Source organism: Euphorbia lathyris, chromosome 6, assembly GCF_963576675.1.
Source record: "Euphorbia lathyris chromosome 6, ddEupLath1.1, whole genome shotgun sequence".
NCBI classification, from domain to species: domain Eukaryota; kingdom Viridiplantae; phylum Streptophyta; class Magnoliopsida; order Malpighiales; family Euphorbiaceae; genus Euphorbia; species Euphorbia lathyris.
Window position 1 is genome coordinate 15,987,913 of NC_088915.1, and position 21,922 is coordinate 16,009,834.

The 21,922-nt window shown below is 34.8% G+C and overlaps 2 protein-coding genes across 3 annotated transcripts; one reads left to right on the forward strand and one right to left on the reverse strand.

The window, feature by feature from the left end:
- Positions 1-1,741: 1,741 nt before the first annotated feature.
- Positions 1,742-9,928, forward strand: LOC136232115 (protein phosphatase 2C 57). 2 transcript variants are annotated; one of them, XM_066021149.1, is made up of 12 exons: positions 1,742-2,168; positions 2,850-2,978; positions 3,065-3,167; positions 3,367-3,477; positions 4,498-4,602; positions 4,722-4,801; positions 4,933-4,986; positions 6,478-6,594; positions 7,391-7,445; positions 7,526-7,558; positions 7,642-7,688; positions 9,654-9,928. In XM_066021149.1, the coding sequence occupies exons 1-12, from the start codon at positions 1,858-1,860 to the stop codon at positions 9,775-9,777; spliced, it is 1,269 nt and encodes a 422-aa protein (XP_065877221.1). In that variant the 5' UTR covers positions 1,742-1,857; the 3' UTR covers positions 9,778-9,928. The 2 variants fall into 2 exon arrangements, with proteins under 2 accessions (XP_065877221.1, XP_065877222.1); XM_066021150.1 differs by lacking the exon at positions 4,498-4,602 and having other exon boundaries at positions 1,743-2,168.
- A 703-nt stretch (positions 9,929-10,631) lies between these two features.
- LOC136232114 (uncharacterized) lies at positions 10,632-15,436 on the reverse strand. The gene is made up of 9 exons (XM_066021148.1): positions 15,314-15,436; positions 14,425-14,649; positions 13,982-14,246; positions 13,233-13,383; positions 12,684-12,906; positions 12,518-12,609; positions 12,198-12,333; positions 11,366-11,697; positions 10,632-11,233 (listed from the first exon to the last, which is right to left on the reverse strand). Exons 1-9 carry the CDS (start codon positions 15,355-15,357, stop codon positions 10,986-10,988), a joined length of 1,716 nt encoding a protein of 571 aa, XP_065877220.1. The 5' UTR covers positions 15,358-15,436; the 3' UTR covers positions 10,632-10,985.
- Positions 15,437-21,922: the final 6,486 nt, after the last annotated feature.

Sequence of the window (21,922 nt, forward strand, 5' to 3'; positions counted from 1 at the left end):
TCGAAGGAATCGATCGACTTCGGGGCCAACCCACGGTACCATTCTTGGGCATTCCCTGACAAGGTTGTCGGAAAAACCTTGCACATAATGTCTTCGTCTTTTGGATATAGATTGATTATGCTCATAAAGGAAGCGACGTGGTCGTTGGGGTTTTCTGTTCCAGAGTAAAACGCTAGGCGGGGGCCTTCCAATGTCGAAGAAAATGGGTTTCGATGATGCGGTGGACTAGGGGGGTCTTGTTGGAGGTTATGCTTCCCCCCATTACTCCCCGAGAGCTCGCTTATCCAGGAAACGCTGAATTTTGGCTTCTAGGAGGTTTTCCACTTCCCGAGGTGCCATGTCCTGAACCGATGCTCCGATCGCGGGCAGACGGGGTCCGACCGATGAGATGGAGCTCGTTGGGTTACTCTGTAAAGGCACTGCTATGGGATTCAGAGTCACCAAGTTTCCAATCGCCAGTCCGACGTCCCCTTTAAGGAACTGCCAAATTTTCGCATTCTCCTCCTGGAGGCTCGCCATTGCTGATCGATGATCTTCATTTTGGCTGCTGTATAAACCGACTGGGCAACTTGGAGGCTTCAGATTACATTTATGAGATGGGCGGTGTTGCACGCTTCTTCTTCTGACAGTTCCACCTCCTCGAGGAGGGGGCCAAGTTCATCGGTGGTATGACGAGACTTGGCGATAGTTATTTCCTCTCATGCTTCAAGGAAGTTCTGGCGGTGGGTGCTTGCATTTCCTTTAGCGGGGTGATCTAGGTTGCGGCTTCCATTGTTTAGTATGCGATGTGTTTCAGACCGATCTGAAAGTCGCGCGTTCGATCCACGTTCACCTCACCAAATAATGTGGAGTTGGATAGCCTTTGATCTGAGAGCTCTGATAGCGTCTATGTGCGGTGATCGGGCCCCGAAGACACTTCGACTCTCAAGTTAGTATCAGGTAGAAAAAAAGATAAAGTAATTAAGTAAGAGAGATAAAGTGGACAAACCTCATACTTGTGTTGATGGGGCTCATTTTATAGATGAGAGATATGTCTTCTAGTGGGCTTTGGTTTTAGGTGAAGCTTCTGGCCCAGGTCCCGCTTCAGTTGGAGTTTGAGTTGGGTTGGGTTTGGCTCATATCCCTCATTGAAATTTAGGTATAACCAAGATTGTAAAAAATGTTAGGCGCTAGTTGGGCGGACAGGGCCCTCGATGATTAATCGGGGATTAACCGGATTTGTATTTTTGTATTTTTTATTCGTTAATCAACAAATCATTATATAAATTCAATTAAAATATGTATTATATCTAAAAACAATAGTATAAAATTATTTAATATAGAAAAATATATATTTGGAACATATATCTTTAAAAATACGTAAATATCAACACTGAAACAATAATATCATTGAAACAAATCAAAGTGAATTATAATAAAGAAAAAAATGATTTTCTTCATCGTCGTTTTGACGGCGTCTAAACGGCTAAAAATCGGTTAGAGGCCAAAAAAACGCCTAAAGCCACTAATCGGAATAGATTCTCGATTTCGAGCGCCTAGATGATCGAAACGACCTTCGTTTTGAAAACATGTTAAAAAAATTCGATACAAAAAGTTTTTTTTTCTGAAATATCATTACAAAAAGTTTAGATAAGGGTAGACTTACCGACTCCCAAATTCGGGCCAAACCCATAAGTCGTACTTTGACGCTTGGAAATACCTGTTCGACCCAAACTTTTTGTAATAAAAAAGGGAAAAAGAAAAAATCGTTAAATCAGTTAGAGGTTTAGCTTGATGATCTTATCTTTCCTTCAAAATCACCAGAACCACACCACCATCTTTTCTCTTCTCTCCTTCTCCTTCTCCTAAGCTCAGTTAATGGCTTCTTTAACCCCACAGTTAGAGACATTCTTGCTCACCAAGCTCCACTGTGGCACCTCCGGCTTCAAAACCTCTACCAAAAACAACTTTCTTACTTCCAAACCCTTTACCCAATGCTCTGCGATTGCAATTGACGCTCCGTCGTCTTTAACCGATGTTTCTGGGATCAGGTGGGGCTCTGCTAGCTTGCAAGGTGCCCGTGAAGAAATGGAGGACGATTTTATACTTCGATCAGACGGTCTTAATGGATTCTCCTTTGCTGGCGTATTTGACGGCCATGGCGGCGTCTCTTCTGTGAAGTTCCTCAGGTTTCTTATAATTCTAATTTCGAATTTATGTTGAATTATAGGAGAAAAGAACTCTTAATCTTTGGATAATTTGCATTTATGCGTTGTTTAAAACTTGTTTTGTAAATAAAATCAGTGTATTCTCTTAGTTGATTTCTTTCCAAACAATAGTTTTCATGAGAACAAGTTATTGAATTCCTTCAAAATTCATTGATTTGAATGGTTTCAAACAAGGGGATTTTATCAATTATGTGATTTGTGATCTTTTAACTGAGCTGTAAATGAGCCGAGCTGTTTATGAGCGGCTCGGTGTTCGACTCGATAAAAGTTCGATCATGTTAGGCTGGATCATGAACATGCTATAAATAAGCCGAGCTTGAGCTCGACGAAGCTCGGCTTGAAAGCTGTGACCAGGTTCGATTATAGGTTCATGAACAACCTCACGAGCAAACTCGATCATGAACATGCTCGCGAGCAAGTTTGGTTTGAATTTTTTAATAATAAAATTTCTATAAAGTGAGAAATGTATAACAACTTAGTTTTGTGTAAATTTTAGCTCGGCTCGGCTCGATTATAACCCTACTTTTAACAATATGAGTTGAAAGGACATGAGATTGGGAATTTTTGTTTAGTTAAAATTTAGAAAACTCCAGTGTAATAACATCAAACCCCTTATCACTTTTATGTAATTATCAATTACAGGGATGAGCTATACAGGGAGTGTATTGCAGCTTTACATAATGGATTGCTGTTGGGTGGGAAAGATTTTGATGCCATAAGAAAAGCTCTGAAAACAGCTTTTGAAAATGCTGATACAAAGCTGTTAAAGTGGTAAGCTAAGGACTTGAAAACATTATGCATACACATACTATATGATTAACTGATTATATCTATTATGAGTCTGGTTTTTGTTCAAGGCTTGAAACAATTGGTGAAGAAGATGAATCCGGTTCAACAGCCACCGTTGTGCTCATTGGTAATGATATGATCATCATTTCACATATTGGCGACTCTTGTGTGGTAATTTTCAAAATGATCAGGGAATCTCTTCTTTAATATCGTTTTCGCTTTTCCTGTCCGTTTCGGTTTCTTTTCCGTTTTCATTACGGTTTCCTAGCTATATTTTTTTAGAAATAATGTTTTCTAATGTCCGTTTCCCTTTCGGTTTCTATTCCCGTGCAACATAATTTTCATAGTCTTAACAGAAATGTTGATGCAGGTCCTGTCTCGTTCTGGAAAAGCAGAAGCTTTAACTGATTATCATCGGCCTTATGGAAGAAACAAGGCTTCTCTTGATGAAGTCAGAAGAATCCGTGAAGCAGGTGGATGGGTGTGTTTTGATTCTATTTCTCCATTTTTCTTTACTAAATTTCACTCTTTCTAACATTGTATAGCAAAACTATTGCATAGTTGTGAAAGGTGTAACGTGGTCCTAGAGCCTACGCGCAAGGCTCAGGCACGAGCCTGAGCGGCACAAAGTGCATCAAAAAAAAAAAGCATATAAATTTATAAATAACAACGTTTAGCATTTCTAAAATGACACAAATAGTCAAATAACAACAATCTTAATCATAAAATCTCTGAGATAAATTCTAATTAACTACTAAGACATAATTATAATTCACAATAAAATTTAAATCAAAAGACCAAAGTTCAACTTCAACTTCAACTAAATTAATAACTAATAGTCTAATAAGAAGTTAATAACTACTTTTTCTCAAGCAAGACTAGACTTTGAGTCTTTATAGTCCCTATTCATCATCAAAGATCAGAGCTGAATGCTTCAAAGAATCGAAACTCACAGAATGGAGGAGAAGTTGCTATGCTACATGTTTTGCGCTTTTTGTCCTTCTGAATTGCAGCTCCTCTCTTTCCTTTCCTTTCTTTTTTCTTTTTCTAATTTAATCTGAGGCCTTCGTCATAAAGATTTCTCATGACTGTGATTAGAAGCCGGAAAAACCCTAAAAACTCTACAATTGCGCCTAGGGGCACCCCACTCAACGCGGGAGGCTAGCCAAGGCGCACAAATGCGCGCGCCTAGCTGACATCTGACATCGCCCGCCTCACACACAAAGAGGCGCTAACCCCTGAGCCTTGCTCAGGCAGGCCTTTGACAACTATGAACTATTGCATCTTCCTATATCATAAGTCATTCTTAGTATTTTTTAGGTAAAAAGTAGAGCCTCATAATGTAGAAAAAAAAATTTAGCCTTATATTTTGACACATTTTTCTGTTTGGATTGAGCTACAAATGCTGTTAATTTTTTTCAAGAATTTCATTATTCCTTCCAACTGGAACCAATGATCATTTTTCATTTTTTATTCTTCCCTCTTGCCAAAAAATTGGCAGGGGAAGGCTTGCCCCAGTACACCCTTGTGGTGGGACCCCTCCCCGGACCCTCGCTCAGCGGGGACGCGTAATGCGACCGGGCCGCCCTTTTTATTCTTCTTTTGGGTAAGTTTGATCGTCAGCCTAACCGAAACTCTATAATGATGGTTGTCTTGTCTTTGTTCACAATGTAGCTCAACCTTATGTACCTTATCTAATCATGTTTCTTAACCTTACATCTGCAGATTGTCAACGGGAGAATTTGTGGAGATATAGCTGTATCACGTGCTTTTGGCGACATAAGGTTCAAGACGAAGAAAAACGAGTTCAGTCCTTATAAACCCTGCTTAGTGTTCTTAACATAAAGATCTGATAATGTATTGATTTGGTAAAACACACAACTATATAGCCTTTCAGCATATTCATGTTCTAACGTTGTTCTCTAAACTTGTATAGGATGGTGCAGAAAGGAGTTGAGGAAGGGAGATGGTCAGAAAAATTTAGTTCTCGGTAAGAAGTTTCCTGTTTTTCATAGACTGTGCTAATTTATAATAATGTAGCTGCAATGGTGCTTAGCTTATTCATAATTATTTGGTTAAGACAGTTTAAGCTTCTGAATTTTATATGTTTGTGCTATTGAGCTTTATAAAGAATCCTTGCATAATAGACCAATCTTAGGGCCCGTTTGGTATTTACTTTGGCGAACAGAACGTGTTGTGAGGAAAGTGCTCTGGAAAAAATAGCGTGGAAAAAAGCTGATAAGTGTTTGATAAATACATGATAAAAGTTCCAAAAGTCAAAAAATAAAAAAAATAAAAATATATATATTAGGTTATATTAAAAGGTAGAGCTATTTTTGTCCAAAAAAATTTAATCAGTTTTTCTCCCGAAAGCTATAAATTGTAGCTTTTACAGCTTTTAAGGAAAGGGGTTTTCCATTTAACAAAGGCTGCTTTGAGCTGGTAAAGTTGAGAAAGGTGCTTTTAGGGTCCGAGAAAGCAATGTCAAACGCGCACTTTGCATCTGAGACCAATCTTTGTCCATTTCGCCTAAGATAGGGAATGTCTATTCTAGGAGGTCCAAGGGCATTGAGGGAAATGAGATGTGAGCTGACAGAGTTAGTTTTTACTATACCAGAAAGTTTAGGAAGTTACTGAAGTTTGGGGTTGTTTCAAAAATGTCACTGAAAGTCATTTTATTTCAATAAAGTTATCGAACTTTGCTTTTTATTTCAACAAAGCCATTCCACGTGGCAACCACGTTGGAAAGAACCCTGTTATGTACATGACAGCTATGGCAACTGTGTGACAACTAAAAAGGGCGGCCCGGTGCACTACGCGTCCCCGCTGAGCGAGGGTCCGGGGAGGGGTCCCACCACAAGAGTGTACTGGGGTCCCACCACAAGGGTGTACTGTGTGACAACTAAAAAAATAAAAAATAAAAACATTTTATTTTTGCTAGCACACGACAGTTTCAAGCAGTTGAATTAAGTAGATAATAAATACATTTTTTATTATTTTGCTGTCATCTGACTGTCATGTCATGAAAAGTCAATCATTTTCAACGTGGTTGTCATGTCACTGTTCAGGCTTTTTTTTTTTTTTGTATGGAATGGCTGGAATGAGGGCGAGCCTTGGCGCAACGGTAAAAACGTTGTTGTCGTGTGACCAGAGGTCACGGGTTCGAGTCTTAGGAGCGGCCTCTTGCCAATTAAATTGGCAAGGGAAGGCTTGCCCCCAATACACCCTTGTGGTGGGACCCCTCCCCGGACCCTCGCTCAGCGGGGACGCGTAATGCGACCGGGCCGCCCCTTTTTTATGGAATGGCTGGAATGAATAACTTTATTGAAAAAAAATGAAGTTCAGTGCTTTTGTGAAACAAACCCCAAACTTCAGCGACCATCGGTGCAATATAACCTCTAATCTCTATATCAGTTTATTATTGCATTAGCTTCTAATATTGAAGAATGTTCATTTCATCCCTGAATTTTCGTTTGGACAGAGTTCGATTCACAGGGGATTTGGTTACTGCGTCTCCAGATGTTGTTCAAGTATCTATTGGTTCAGATGCAGAATTTCTACTATTAGCCTCAGATGGTTTATGGGATTACATGAACAGGTTTCTTACTCATTCTCTGACTCAGAATCCTATGCCTACTTATTAGGCCTAAATAGGGCTTAAATCGGATGGAGCCGAGTTGAGCTTTGGCTTGTTCATGCTCGGCTTGTCAGAAAAGTGGATGAGCTCGAGCTCAACATCTTATCTGCGAGCTGTCGCAATCCGCTCATTTATTTGTTCACAATCTTCTCAGCGAGCAGCTTGTTAATTCTGTTTATGAACCTTGCTTCCGAACAGCTCATTGATTATGTCCGTTTGAAATCTCTTTAACACAAAAATGCATAATTTTGAAACTTACAAAACTAAAGTTTCACGCAAAACTACGTAGTTTTACATTTCCTCCGTTATAGAAACTATTATTAAAAAAAAAAATCGAACAAGCTTGCTCACGAGTCTGTTCATCAACATTATAACCGAGGCTGCTCGCGAGATTTCGAGCCGAGTTTCACTGTGCTCAAGCTCAACTCGTTTATAAATCGAGCTGAGCATGGTCGAGCGAACGTCAAGCCACTGATGAGCAGCTCAGCTCATTTACAGCCCTAGGCGTAAAGTATTCCAAGGCCTCTAATCTTTGTCAATTTTAACATATTATGCTCTTGATCTTTTATATTCAAACATTATAAATCTCAAAAGTGTCAAAATAAACAATCAAACGCTCGAGTGATAAAGGATTCAAAGTATGAAATAAAAGATCGGGGACTCAATATGTAAAGACAACAAGGGTTAGAGGCCTGAAGTTGATTTTTTTTAGGTAGGAGAAAATTCTGAGTAGAGTGGTTGTTATTGTCTATTTCAGTTCGGATGCAGTTAGTTTCGTTAGGAACCAACTTAGACAACATGGAGATGTTCAGGTAAGTAAATACATATGTAGTAGATAAATGATGTCTATAAGAGTAGAGATAAACTTTATCTTATTACATTGTGGTTTCAGGTAGCTTGTGAAGAACTAGCACGAAAAGCTCTGGTAATTAATTGTATTATTAATATTAATCTTAGTCTAGTTAATACTCTGTAAGTTCTAACAACATAAAATTGGGTATATTGCAGGATCTACGTTCACAGGATAATGTTACAATAATTATTGCTGACTTAGGGTATGCATCTATTCTATTCAAACTAACTATTTCTTGTGGTTTTGCGAATTTGCATATGGGTGTCTGTGGTTTTTTTTAGTTGCAAGAAGAGAATTGAGGTTTCTCGTTGTTAGTAAAACCAATGATTTTTAGGTTGGTACTGTCAATTTGACAATTAGTGACCTCAAAATAGATTGAAGTTTTCTATTTTGAGGTAATCCTTGCTCAAATTGACAGTGTCAATCCAAAAATCATTAGTTTTGCTAGCGCCGAGGACCTTAGTCCTCTTTTTCCAACAAAAAAGACCCACAGGCAACCATCTAGAAATCCGCAAAACCATAAAGATTATATTCAATGATTTTTAGGTTGGTACTGTCAATTTGACAATTGGTGACCTCAAAATAGATTGAAATTTTCTATTTTGAGGTCATCATTGCTCAAATTGACGGTGTCAATTTAAAAATCATTGGTTTTGTCAACGTGGAAGACCTTAGTCCTCTTTTTACGACAAAAAACCCGCACAGGTAACCATCGAGAAACTTACAAAACCATAAAGATTATATTTGAAATTTGCTCAAAATAAAAATTTGAAACATCATATCAAGTTGGCTAAATTTGAAAATACAGATAAATTGTTTTTTTTCTTGTTCTTTGGTTCACATGATTTGTTAGAAGCCCAAACACAAATCCACAACATAATAGGAAAATGGAATTGTATTGATTTTCTCTAACAATAGTAAGATGGCCTAAAGCACTTTTGGTGTATTGACCTTGACCTATTTTTGTCACCTGACTTATTATTTGGTAATATTTATCAATTGACATATCTAAAATTTTGGTCTTTGTCGTCTGACTTATTATTTGGTTACATTTGCCTTTTTACCTTTCAAAATTGCTAAATCTCAATATGGATTTCTGTTAAAACTGTAATCTACCTTACATAAATTCGATCCATAAAAATTTAATGGAACTGTTAAAAGTTCAATAGAACTGTTAACTTACATTTAAAGGTGACAATTATCGGGTCGTGTCAATTTCGGATTAGTTTCAAAATGAGTCAACTCTAATCCAACCTAAAAACTTTCGTGTCATGATCGTGTTAACCTAATCGGGTTACTGTTGATTTCGTGTCGTATTTTCGGATCATATATAATTTTTACTATATACGTATATTAATGATGACTTTTAGAAATATATGAGTATATGGTACTATTTTTAAATATTTTATGTCATTTTTTAATTTATATATTAACATTAACCATCCAAAAGTTCGCTAATATCATGTTGAGAGATCATGCAATGTGTTTATAACAATATAGGAGGTTTGAGTCGTGTTTGCAAGTAATAATTGTAAGTGACATGTAAAACATGAGAGAATATAACAATAATTTTAAATATTCGTGTCATTTTTGGGTTAGCATGTCAACCCTAACCCAACCCAAAAATTTCCATGTCAATTTCATGTCAACCCAAAAAATGATATGTTATCTATTAAGCTAAATCCAAACATTAAAATTTTGTGTCGATTTCGTATCGTGTGTACTTTTGCCACCTCTGGGATTTCACTTGATGGAACAAATGTTATCAAATAATAAATCTAAAGTCAAAGATCCACATTTTGAATATATAAGCGGGCAAACATTACCAAATAATAAGTCAGCAAACAAAGTTCAACATTTTGAATACATTTAGGAAAAATAATACTTTAAGCCTAGTAAGATTGCGGTAATGCAATTGTAGATCGAGAGTAGATGAAACTTGACATCCGAAATCCGAAATAGTTAGAAGTAGTTGTTTCTCATTCCTAATCAAACAATTGTGTTCTATTTTACTGTTTTAGAGTGAAAAAAAAAATACGAAAAGTAGAACCAAACGGCTCGGAATTGTCCCTTAACCCGTTTACCTTATCAGAGATGATCAATCAAATAGTATGTTTTTCTACTCATTTGTTTTACATTATTTGATGGTTTAAAAAAAATTGCACAGGAAAACAGACTGGCAAAATTTGCCTGTAGAGAGACAGAATTTATATTTGGAGTTGGGACAAGCTTTGGTTACCATTGGAGTTGTGACACTTGGAATTTGGATGACAGCTCAGCTTTCTTTATAAATTGAAAAGCTTCTCAGCTACCCTAAATAAATATGTAAATAAAATAAAACAGTATAGATGCATACACACTCATGTTTTTCTCAGATAAGATAACCATGTATATTCAAATCTTGAATTGCTTATAGATAATACATGAGAGTGTTTAGAAATCCCTTTTTAGTTGGAATTCTATTTATTTAATTACATGTTTAGACTGCCTCCCTACTTAAGAATCAAAAAAAAAAAAAAAAAAGTGTTTACCAAGGTTACGGGGATCTGGGTTTATGGATGAATTCAATTAAGGTTAACAAATTCTTTCATAATGTAATTACATAATTGGAAACTATTCCAAAAATAGCATGATTTTGCTAGAATTCAATTATATTGAAAGTGTTCTCCAAACATACAAAATGATTTCAATAGAACAGTTTCAGAATGTTTAGGGTCTCAGTTTTGCCCTTTTTTTTCTATTGCACCAGGATTTGACTCTTGAACTTGAATCTATAAAATACTCCATGAGTTCCGCAATATCCAAATTTGAAAATTAGTAAGTAATATATTAGTAAGATACAATTTAAAATAAATTACATACGTGGTTATACACCACGTATAACTTTTAACCAATATTTTAATGTACAACCTTCAATTTTGCACACTAATATATATCACTTTATGCTTAATCTCTCACACTAAGTGTACAACCAGGAACTGTGACAAGTCAACCCGAGTGGAAGATCAGTTCACCCATAAAGTAATATATATTAGTGTGCAAAATTGAAGGTTGTACACCAAAGTATGAAATGGGGTAAATGTTGTACGCCACATATGTAATTTACCCCTACTTTCCTCGATATATTTCGCTACTATAATATTCATATGTTAATAAGATCAAAAACTATTTGAAAAAATTACACAAGGATAATTGCAAGAAATTCTAGTTCATAGCTAGACTAACTATTATGGATTCATTCAAAGGAATCATGATAAATGCTACTTACTATACAATGTTTTCCTCTTTCTAAATATGCCCACTTGGCTAAAGGTGAGCAACAATGTGGTAGGATTCTCATTTCAATGCCAATTTTCCACGTTGCAAATGCCGGAAATTGCTTTTGTCGCTATCCTTCTTTTCTCCGGGTGATTAAGTCCGATTAGTCAGTCCGAGACTGCTCAAACACCCCCCTTTAGACGTTCTCTCCTAATTACAGTCTACTTTGTGTACACTGAGACTATTGAACCATTTGTTTATATTTCATCTTCAGCTTTGATAATCTTCTCTTCATGGACAACTTTTCATCTTTCCTTCCAAGTTTATCCAAGCAGAACACAATTTTATTGAGAGTTTGAATTACCTCTTCACTTTCGTAACCGAACTCTCTTTCTTGAATGTTCAAAACCCTCATCAGCAACTCCAGTAGCTCGGCCTCTCCTCTCCCCGCTCTGCTCTGGATACATTCCAAACAGTCTAGAGCCTCCCCTGTACCATACACGCAAAAGAGATGGATGAAAATTACACGCGAGATGTGCCAAAATCGAGGAACTAAGTTCTACCGAGAGAACGATACTTGTATGATCATCATAAAAGAGCAAGAAATGGCATAAAGCTTACCAACAGGAACTGAATCTTTTCCGAATGCCTTCTCACGAATGCGCAGAACCTCTAGTGCAAGTTGCTCAGCTTCTTCATCCCGATTTAAACTGCATAGAGTCGCTGCAAGATGCAGCATTGGGAAGGTGATAGACTGATCATCCGGACTCACGGTTTTCTTCATGATCTCCAAACATGCCCTCAACAAGCGTTCAGCTTCGACATAATTCTTTGATTGTGAATAGGAAGTTGCAAGGTTTAGAAGGTGGGTTACTGTACTAGGATGCTTTTTTCCCCTATATTTTTCAGCCATCAACAAGCATTCCTCCAATAGGTCACGCCCTTCGTTTCCCCTACAAATAACAAATTTAGAGCAAGAAAAGAATTTTATTGAGCACATTTGTAGTTGGTAACCTTCCACATTATGTAGATGGCCCACAAATTAAACACTGCTAATGTATTTGTACAGGCATAATTAAACCCTTAAGTTTCTCGAGGGTACAGTATTACCCTCATTACTTATGCTGAGACTCAATTTTGCAGTTTTTCAAGTAAATTTCGACGGAAATTACTGATGAACCGAAATATATCGATAATTACCAACAGATTTTCCAAAGGAATCCTTTTAAAGAAGGGTAAAACTGAGCTATGGAAAAAAATGATGAGGGTAAGAAGGCACCCTCAAAAACTTTAAGGGTTTAATTGCACGTGTTCGAATAAGTTAGGGCAAAATTGGACATTAATCTGGATAAAAAATTTGCTTAACTGGAAAAAATGCAAAAACTAAAAACAAATCATATAAAAGGAAACATGTATATACATTTCCTAAAACTGATATTTCATGTGTTTTTACCTTCCAACAACATGAAGTAGTTCTGCCAAATCAATCCTCATCTTCTCGACTATAGTATCATCCAGATCCATATAATTTGTGTCCTTGATTATCTGAATAGCCCTTTTATACATGTCAATAGCTTCTTCTACATTCCCTGTATAAAATCAAGCACATATGGAGGATATCTGAGTTCATTTGAAGTGGATAATGATGATTTAATCCTGAAACTGAAAACAAAACTAAAGTCTACAGAAGTATAATTAACATGAAAATGTTACTGAGATAATATGAACATATTCTTAAGCTCAAATATCCGCTAAATCTATTATTTATCTTACCTGTTGAGCACTTCACATGGGCTAGAGAACACAAGGCCATGCCGACTCTTCCATCATTTTCTCCATACAAATTCTGGTATATGCTTAAGATTCTAGACAAAATAAATAATGAAGTCAATAACCATGAATAACTTCTAAATTATTCCATAAAGACAAACAAAATAACCTCATGAATTGAACTTCTGCGTCTTTATTTCGTCCTTCTTTGACCAAAAGATTGGCGAGATTAAAAATAGGGACTATTAGATCTTCACATTCCACCCCGCTTCTTGATTCTAGAATTCTGATCACATGATGATAGACATCTATTGCTTTCTTCGCTTTTCCAATGGAACCAAGAACTTTTGCCATCCCCAACAGTGGCGAGACTAGAAACGTACTACTTTTGCCTGAAAATAACCATTTTCTTTTAGATTTGAGGGTTTTCGCTACTAAATAGTTTGAAAGAACATCCAAAAGAAAAACAATTGCACCATAAAAAAAGAAAATGCGAAAACTCTAAGAACTATTGATTCTACGCACAATTTCTTTTAATTCATACTCAATTTTCATTAACAAGAACACCTTGGTCTGATCCTATCATTTTGGAATTGAAGAAAACTCTGTACTATATATACCGCTAAAGACAATGTTAGCGTACAAGATGCATTATCTAAACTTCAAGTTGTACTGCTCTGCTAGAAGCAAGAAAAGCTTTATACAATGTTCCACGTACCATATTTCACTTCTAGAGATCCAATTGCTCTCTGATATACAAACACAGATTCCTCTAACTTCCCCAAAGCTGAATACATGCTTCCCATATGAATCAGTATCGAATCCAGAAGGAGCTCATCGTCTTTTAGACTTTCAGTAACCACATTCAACTAGCCATAAATGAAAACAGAACATCAGAAAGAAAGTCACAAATTAGAGATGTTTCAGACAAGCACTTAACATGAGCTGCTCAAATCTTGGAGACACTCTTTGCCATTTTTTTTAATCTTCCTCAAGCCGTCTAGCTATAGGAAGGTTAATCATGCGCTACGTTCTTTGGTGCTCTCTTGGATGTATCAACTGGTTTTGGTTGAACTAAATTATATTGGTGTGGATACCTAGTTTTACATTTGTCAATGTTTATATGCAATTCTTAGCCAATCAATGTCAGATATAAGAATGAAAGCTATTTTGGGTGTTACCTATCACCTTAAGTTTTTGGATTAAATGGTACCTTAACATGTTACCAGAGCATCTTAAGTGGTCGAGAATTCAAATCCTGACAACTCTATTTGTTAATGAAATTTCAACACATTGTAAGATGAGTCTGTGTTGTACATGCTTCAAGCCCAAAAGGCATTCCCGTGTCACTTAACCATCATTCCATCAATGGATTTGCATGAAATTGTATGAAGTTCAACATTTCAGTTAAAAACCCCTGAATCTGATTGAAACAGAAAACCCATCAAAGAAAAGAAGAAAAGTTACCAAATTTAGTATAGGTCCAACAGACTTCAAATCACCAACACCCATGTACCCCAAGGCTATAATGTCAAGCGTAGCAGCTTCCTGAATGCCTCTTCTACCTGCATTAATCTGCTCTTTCACAACTTCGTAGTTTGCTTGGAGTAGGTCCAGGGCATCATCTTTCTTTCCCTCCATAAACATTGTTTTGACTTCATCAAAAAACTCTTGTAATTCTCCCTCTAAACCATTCAAACCATCTGATGGGTTCTCGGGCAATGTTTTAGACCTGTTAACACAAATCTAAACATAACCTCAGATCCTTCAACTTTTAAAACAGGCTAAGGTTGATAATACTTTTTAAAAGTGATATCACAATACATCATACTCAGATTTCAAATCCTGCAAACGATGACAATAACCAACAATATGCAAATGCAAGTATCAATAATTAAGTCGGTTCCAACCTCATGAAATGGCTTGCATTTAGGACGCCTGATGGACTGGGATTCTCTTGGGGTGTGATAGCCACATTTAATGCAAAAGCTTTCAACAAATGTTGTCGACTAGGGGCTATAGTCGGTGGCATCCATTGTTTGAAGTTGCATTGCTTTTGGAGACAAATTGAGAAGCATCTCATTCTCATTCCTTTGTGATGGCTCGAATTCAACCACATACATCTCTCTGTAATCCTAAAATGTTCAAAATCAGAGAAAAGTAAGAATTAAATCTTTCAATGCTATCAGAATATAATATGAGACTAATTAAGACTACTTTGAACCGAAAAAAGCTTCTAATCGCTTAAGTTGGGTCTCAAGTTTGTTTATTAATGCAGTAGACCTTAATTGGGAGAATGATCAAATAAAGGGTGCATAATCAATCTCGAACTGTGGAATTAACCCTTAAGAAAGTTCGTAAACCTAGCTCTAAGTTTTCTACGCGAATAATGTCATGTTGAATTTGAACCCTTCACTAGAGTCCACAGAGGGAAAACTTGCTGGAGTGTGCAAATTTCCATTTCCTATTGCCTCCAACAATCTACGACTCAATCCATTGATTTTTCCAAATTTATTCATGAACTATACGCATTTAAATCTGCATAAATTGATGTTCGGTGGAAAATTAAAAACCTTAAATGAATAAATAAGCATTCATAAAGGTTGAAGACTTTTACATGGATGCTGAATTCCATCAGAACTGTGAAACTGACCGAATTGATTGAGAACTTGTTAAATTCAAAAAAAGAGAAGCAATACTAAACTGATTTAAATTAAACCTTTCACAATCAAACAGAAGCAGCAGAAACGAGGTTGAATAAAAGCAAGCAAAGAGATGAAGAAGAAGAAGTAATAGTACCGTGCGTTGCTCAAGGAAGGATAAGATAGGAGAGAAGCTGCCATTTTGAGGAATTGCAGAGCAGAGAAATAGATGTAAAGCTCCTGTGATAGCCGAATGCTGAGTTCAACTTGAGAAGTTGGGTGTAGGATTATTATTATTTTATTTTATTTTATTATGAAAATTCTAGGATTAATTTGTGTATACTTTATCTTTATTTTTTATATTTTTTTTTTTTTTTGTAAAGGTGTATACTTTAATTTTTTTTTTTTTTTGAAACCAAACCATTTATTAAACCGAAAGGTTCGCATCTTTAAAAATTACATCAGAAAGCCAATGTAGCATAGATGAAAAGATAAAATCGTTAGCATTGGAACGTGTGTGCCTTACAACCAAATGGACAGCACCTAGCGAAAGAGAAATAAAAACTGATAAAGTTACAATACATAAATAAGTTAAAATAATAAAAAAAAATAAAGTATTAACAAAGTTAACCTATTATTAAGATTTATGAATAAATTAAAGATTTTTAAAATAACATAAAATATGGGTAAAGGCTATGCTTACTTTGTTTTTGATAAAGTAAGGCCCTGTTCTTTTTGACTTAATTTCAGCATAAGTAAGTTCAGTTCAGTTCAGCAGCATTCAGTTCATTTCAGTTAAGTTCAGTTCAGTTAAGTTTAGTTAATTTAATTTCAGTAATTATCATTATTTATTATAATTATAATTATTTATATATAATTTATTGTTTTTTTTGTAAGCAAAGAAAGAAGAAAAAACAAAAAACCAGAAGAATTAACCCGAGATTAGCCTGGGAAAGCTAACCCTCACTTCATCAGCAGAAAGTAAAGAATAAAGGAAGTCCGGAGGCGACGAGAAGGTAAAGACCCCAAGCATCCTCTCCTGGCCCTCGGCAGCAAGGCGGTCATGTCACGTCCGGGTCTAAATTTCTAGAATTTATACCTAGACATTAATATATATTATAATTATTGGGTGTGTGATTTTTATTTGGTGTTATAGAAAAAGTTTGAAGTTAATTTGATGGTTTTATATGTAAATTAAAAGTTTAGGGTAATTTTAAAAAGATTCTATAAAAATGAAGGATCAAATGTCCCAAATTCCAGTGGATTCCACCATCTTCTTTCTTTTTCTTTTCTTTTCTTTTATGATTCTCTCGCCTCTTCGTCATTTTTATCGTTCCTGAACCGTTTCTCCACCGTTTCTTTGATTTACGAAGATTCGACCGTCCGAATCACTTGAAATTTAAAACATAGTATCCGTATATATAGATCTAAGTCCTAATCGAAGAGTTTTTGAGTTTCGGCAGTGTTTGGAGGGAAATGTCTTAGACAGAATTTAGAGAAGAATTGAACGTGTGTGTTTTCTTCAATTAGTGACCAAGGTAAGTAACTATCAACTATATTTTGAGTTTTATGTATATAGATATATATATAATCAAAGAAGTTTCAGAAAGTGATATTTTAGGGTTATGCAGGAATTTTGTAAAATTAGGGTTTTTCATGATTTTGCTTTTTATTGTGAAATTATGGTTCAAATGAAGCTATTGATTATGCTTCTATATGAATTTCAGATTTTACTTGATTATGTTGATTTAAGGCTTAATTTGGTTGATTTACATATATACATATATGTTTTTGGTTTCAATATATATCTATATTGAACAAAATGAATTTGATGATTTCTTACGAATTGTTTTTGGATTGAGAAATCTGTTGCGGTTATTGTTGTTATTATTTTGGATTGAAGTCCAAATATGTTTTTTATGATACAAAAGGGCTAATTGAAGCCAAATGAGTTATGGTTATGAAATAGTTTGGAATTTGATTGTGAAAAGAAAATTTGAGTACGTTATGATTTTATGATTTTATATCCATCGAGAGTTATCCGGATCAGTGGTTTTCTATTTGAAGACCATGTTCAGTGAGGGACATGGCCTGTGTACACAGTCTGAAGACCTATTGGGTATGGCAGCGAAGTGTTGGGTAAGACCATATGGGATAGGCAATGTTAAGAGACGTCTCGACTATATATGTGGTTATGGATTGATACTTAAGGGGAGAAACTCAAGGATGGATACAATGTTTTAAGTTCATTTGGATTATGTTTTCGGTTATGATTGATTTTGATATAAGGTTTTACGTTTGATTGATTACGAGTTGGTTTGATAAAACATTTATTTGATTACAAGTTGGTTTGATAAAACATTTATTTGATTATGAAATGGTTTGATGAAACGTTAAGTTTTGAGTATATTTGAGAAGGTTTTGATTAAATCCCTTTATAAATGTATATATGTAGCTATGTTAAATAAAGTTGGTTTTTATAGCTGATAGTTTCTTACTGAGATTTTTGTCTCACGTTTTTAAATGTTTTAATGTTTTTAGGTGAGAAAGTACATGATAGAGAGAAGGTTACCGACCGATTAGGCAAGAATCGGAAGTTATTGCTTATTGTTAGAATTATGGTTAGAACTTTGGTATTAAAATTGTAATATAATGATATTTGGATAAATTGGAGACTTCTAAGTATTGATTATGATCTTTCTATTTCACGCCCGATGCCGATTGAGGTCGTTTAGAGTCGGGTGTGACAGTTTGGTATCAGAGCCTAGATTAAATTCTTCGGACCTAAGGTTGGTAGTAATTGGGGAATATCGATATTTGATGATAGCTAAGAAATAATCGATAGTAATTGAGGAATATGGATATTTGGTGCAAGCTAAGAAATAATTTGAAATTTTTCGAGGATTGAGTAACTATCTAATGAGGGTATACATGAGATTTGATGGTTAATAAAATATTGGGTGTATGAAAATTAGCAAATTATTTGATATTTGGTGATATGAGTTATGAGTAAGTCATAACTTTGAGCTAGAGATATAGAGAATTGTCTATATAGGTGCTGCTGGAAAATCAGATTCGTACCTGAATCTTGTGATGCATTTTTCGACCAGATATAGGCCGAATCTGTCATAGAGTCCTAAATGAAAGTTCTTTATTTTTATCTTACGTTTTCAGGGTTTTTTGAATCGCCTTAATCGGACTCCGTATGAAGAAGTTAGGCTGGAAATGATATATGTTGGTCTCGTTAGGAATATAGGAAATTGAGGAAATGATAAAGTGATAAATTGAAGATAATAGATATGAGATTGAGAAAGATAAAATATGGAGGTTTTATTTAATGGGTCTGGAAGTTGATTAATGATTGAGAGATTATAACATGAATTTAGTGTATTATAGAATCTTAAGTTGAATAAATGAGATCTGCAATTTAAATTACTATTTTATTGGTAAACTTCATTGGGTTGAGGTTTAGACTTATTAAGAGTTATATAAATGATGTTTAGAGAGATACCGATGTTAGTGATCAATGAGAAGTAAAGTTGGAGAATAGATTAGAGTTCATGATTTGATGATTAAATATAAAAATTTGGTAAGCTTAAATAGTGTTTGAGGAAATAATTAAGATATGAATTTTGAGAACAAATTTTTCTAATCTTAAGCACGGTTTGAGGTAAGAAATTAAGAGATAAATATGATATAAGATGAAATTTTTAGTTGAAGTTTGTGTGATTATGATTTAAGTTTATAGGTGTAAAGATATTATTTGGAGTTTGGAAAAAAAACATTGATTATCATAATTTAGGTACTCTATATTTCTTGAATATATAGTTTGGAGAAACGATTGAATTTATTTGGTTGGATTGATGGTATACATAGTGGTGAAAAAAAAATAGCATGTTAGCTTAATTGATTTTGAGGAGTTAAATGGAGAATTATAAGAGTGATATTGATATTAAGATTTTATGGAAATGAGTCTTATTGATAGGAAATTGTATCATCATAATGAGGTTTATATTGGTGATGTTGATGTTGAGGTTTATGAAATGACTCTTATAAGGGTGATGGTGATGTTGATGCTAATGATTGAAGAATATAATATAAATAATTATTGGAGTGAAAATTTATAGATACAAGTATTGTTATTATGATGAAGTAAGATTATATGCTGATGCAAATCAGTGATTCAAATTATTGGAAGTTTAAGAAAAATATAATATCATACATATTAGCGGTGTAAAAGTGATATTTTTGAAGTCTATAGAACTTGGAGATAGGTGAAATATATTTGCATATATTCAATTGATGGAATCAATTGTGATTTCAATTTATTAAAGGGAGATTTGGTGTATGTTAGGAAGATATGAATGATATTTGAAGTTTTCTTGTGGATTATGGCGATGAAGTTGACTAGGTTGAAGTTTATAGTTACTAAGAGTTATATTTAAATGGTTGTTACAAAGATATCGATATTGATAAATCATGGAGTTAATGGAAGAAAACATTAGAATTTGTGGTCTTATGATGATTATGAGGAATCTTGATAATTTGAAATAATTTTGTGATTTTTGAAATTATTCGAGGAAGAAAATTTAGATTAGAGAACGTGAATTTCGAGGACGAAATTTCTTAAGGTGGGGAGAATTGTCACGTCCGGGTCTAAATTTCTAGAATTTATACCTAGATATTAATATATATTATAATTATTGGGTGTGTGATTTTTATTTGGTGTTATAGAAAAAGTTTGAAGTTAATTTGATGGTTTTATATGTAAATTAAAAGTTTAGGGTAATTTTAAAAAGATTCTATAAAGATGAAGGATCAAATGTCCCAAATTCCAGCGGATTCCACCATCTTCTTTCTTTTTCTTTTCTTTTCTTTTATGATTCTCTCGCCTCTTCGTCATTTTTATCGTTCCTGAACCGTTTCTCCACCGTTTCTTTGATTTACGAAGATTCGACCGTCCGAATCACTTGAAATTTAAAACATAGTATCCGTATATATAGATCTAAGTCATAATCGAAGAGTTTTTGAGTTTCGGCAGTGTTTGGAGGGAAATGTCTTAGACAGAATTTAGAGGAGAATTGAACGTGTGTGTTTTCTTCAATTAGTGACCAAGGTAAGTAACTATCAACTATATTTTGAGTTTTATGTATATAGATATATATATAATCAAAGAAGTTTCAGAAAGTAATATTTTAGGGTTATGCAGGAATTTTGTAAAATTAGAGTTTTTCATGATTTTGCTTTTTATTGTGAAATTACGGTTCAAATGAAGCTATTGATTATGCTTCTATATGAATTTCAGATTTTACTTGATTATGTTGATTTAAGGCTTAATTTGGTTGATTTACATATATACATATATGTTTTTGGTTTCAATATATATCTACATTGAACAAAATGAATTTGATGATTTCTTACGAATTGTTTTTGGATTGAGAAATCTGTTGCGGTTATTGTTGTTATTATTTTGGATTGAAGTCCAAATATGTTTTTTATGATACAAAAGGGCTAATTGAAGCCAAATGAGTTATGGTTATGAAATAGTTTGGAATTTGATTGTGAAAAGAAAATTTGAGTACGTTATGATTTTATGATTTTATATCCATCGAGAGTTATCCGGATCAGTGGTTTTCTATTTGAAGACCATGTTCAGTGAGGGACATGACCTGTGTACACAGTCTGAAGACCTATTGGGTATGGCAGCGAAGTGTTGGGTAAGACCATATGGGATAGGCAATGTTAAGAGACGTCTCGACTATATATGTGGTTATGGATTGATACTTAAGGGGAGAAACTCAAGGATGGATACAATGTTTTAAGTTCATTTGGATTATGTTTTCGGTTATGATTGATTTTGATATAAGGTTTTACGTTTGATTGATTACGAGTTGGTTTGATAAAACATTTATTTGATTACAAGTTGGTTTGATAAAACATTTATTTGATTATGAAATGGTTTGATGAAACGTTAAGTTTTGAGTATATTTGAGAAGGTTTTGATTAAATCCCTTTATAAATGTATATATGTAGCTATGTTAAATAAAGTTGGTTTTTATAGCTGATAGTTTCTTACTGAGATTTTTGTCTCACGTTTTTAAATGTTTTAATGTTTTTAGGTGAGAAAGTACATGATAGAGAGAAGGTTACCGACCGATTAGGCAAGAATCGGAAGTTATTGCTTATTGTTAGAATTATGGTTAGAACTTTGGTATTAAAATTGTAATATAATGATATTTGGATAAATTGGAGACTTCTAAGTATTGATTATGATCTTTCTATTTCACGCCCAATGCCGATTGAGGTCGTTTAGGGTCGGGTGTGATAGGTCAGCAACCATGTTCTGCTCTCTGAACACATGCCCAAAACTGATGGATTCAAAGGAAGAACAAAGCCTTTTGATCCCTTTAAGTAAATTTTGGCTGCCTAAACATGAGGACTTATTATCAGAGATAATCTTCACAGCTTCGAGGTTGTCGGATTCCACAATCAACCTTTTTAAACCCATGTTTTTAGCAAGCCTGAGCCTAGAGAATATTCCCCAGAGCTCAGCAGTGAAGGAAGAACTCACTCCTAGGTTCTGAGCAAAGCCGGACACCCAAGCACTTCCAGCGTCTTTCAAGACTCCACCAGTCGTGATCCTTCCATCCGAAAGACAAGAGCCATCAGTATTTAATTTCACAGTCCCTTCCCCGGGTTTGCTCCAACCCAATAACTGAACCACCTTCTTCTGGCAAGTATAAGGTAAACCCTCCTCCTTAAAGCT

Excerpts from the sequence above, each read along its gene's own strand:
- LOC136232115 (XM_066021149.1), top strand. The coding sequence starts at position 1,858 with ATGGCTTCTTTAACCCCACAGTTAGAGACATTCTTGCTCACCAAGCTC. Across the intron at positions 4,603-4,721 it reads CCTTTTTATTCTTCTTTTGG|ATTGTCAACGGGAGAATTTG; the intron begins GTAAGTTTGATC and ends TTACATCTGCAG. Across the intron at positions 4,802-4,932 it reads TTCAAGACGAAGAAAAACGA|GATGGTGCAGAAAGGAGTTG; the intron begins GTTCAGTCCTTA and ends AAACTTGTATAG.
- LOC136232114 (XM_066021148.1), bottom strand. The coding sequence starts at position 15,357 with ATGGCAGCTTCTCTCCTATCTTATCCTTCCTTGAGCAACGCACG. Across the intron at positions 14,650-15,313 it reads CCTTCCTTGAGCAACGCACG|GATTACAGAGAGATGTATGT; the intron begins GTACTATTACTT and ends TGAACATTTTAG. Across the intron at positions 12,907-13,232 it reads ATCTCTAGAAGTGAAATATG|GCAAAAGTAGTACGTTTCTA; the intron begins GTACGTGGAACA and ends GGTTATTTTCAG.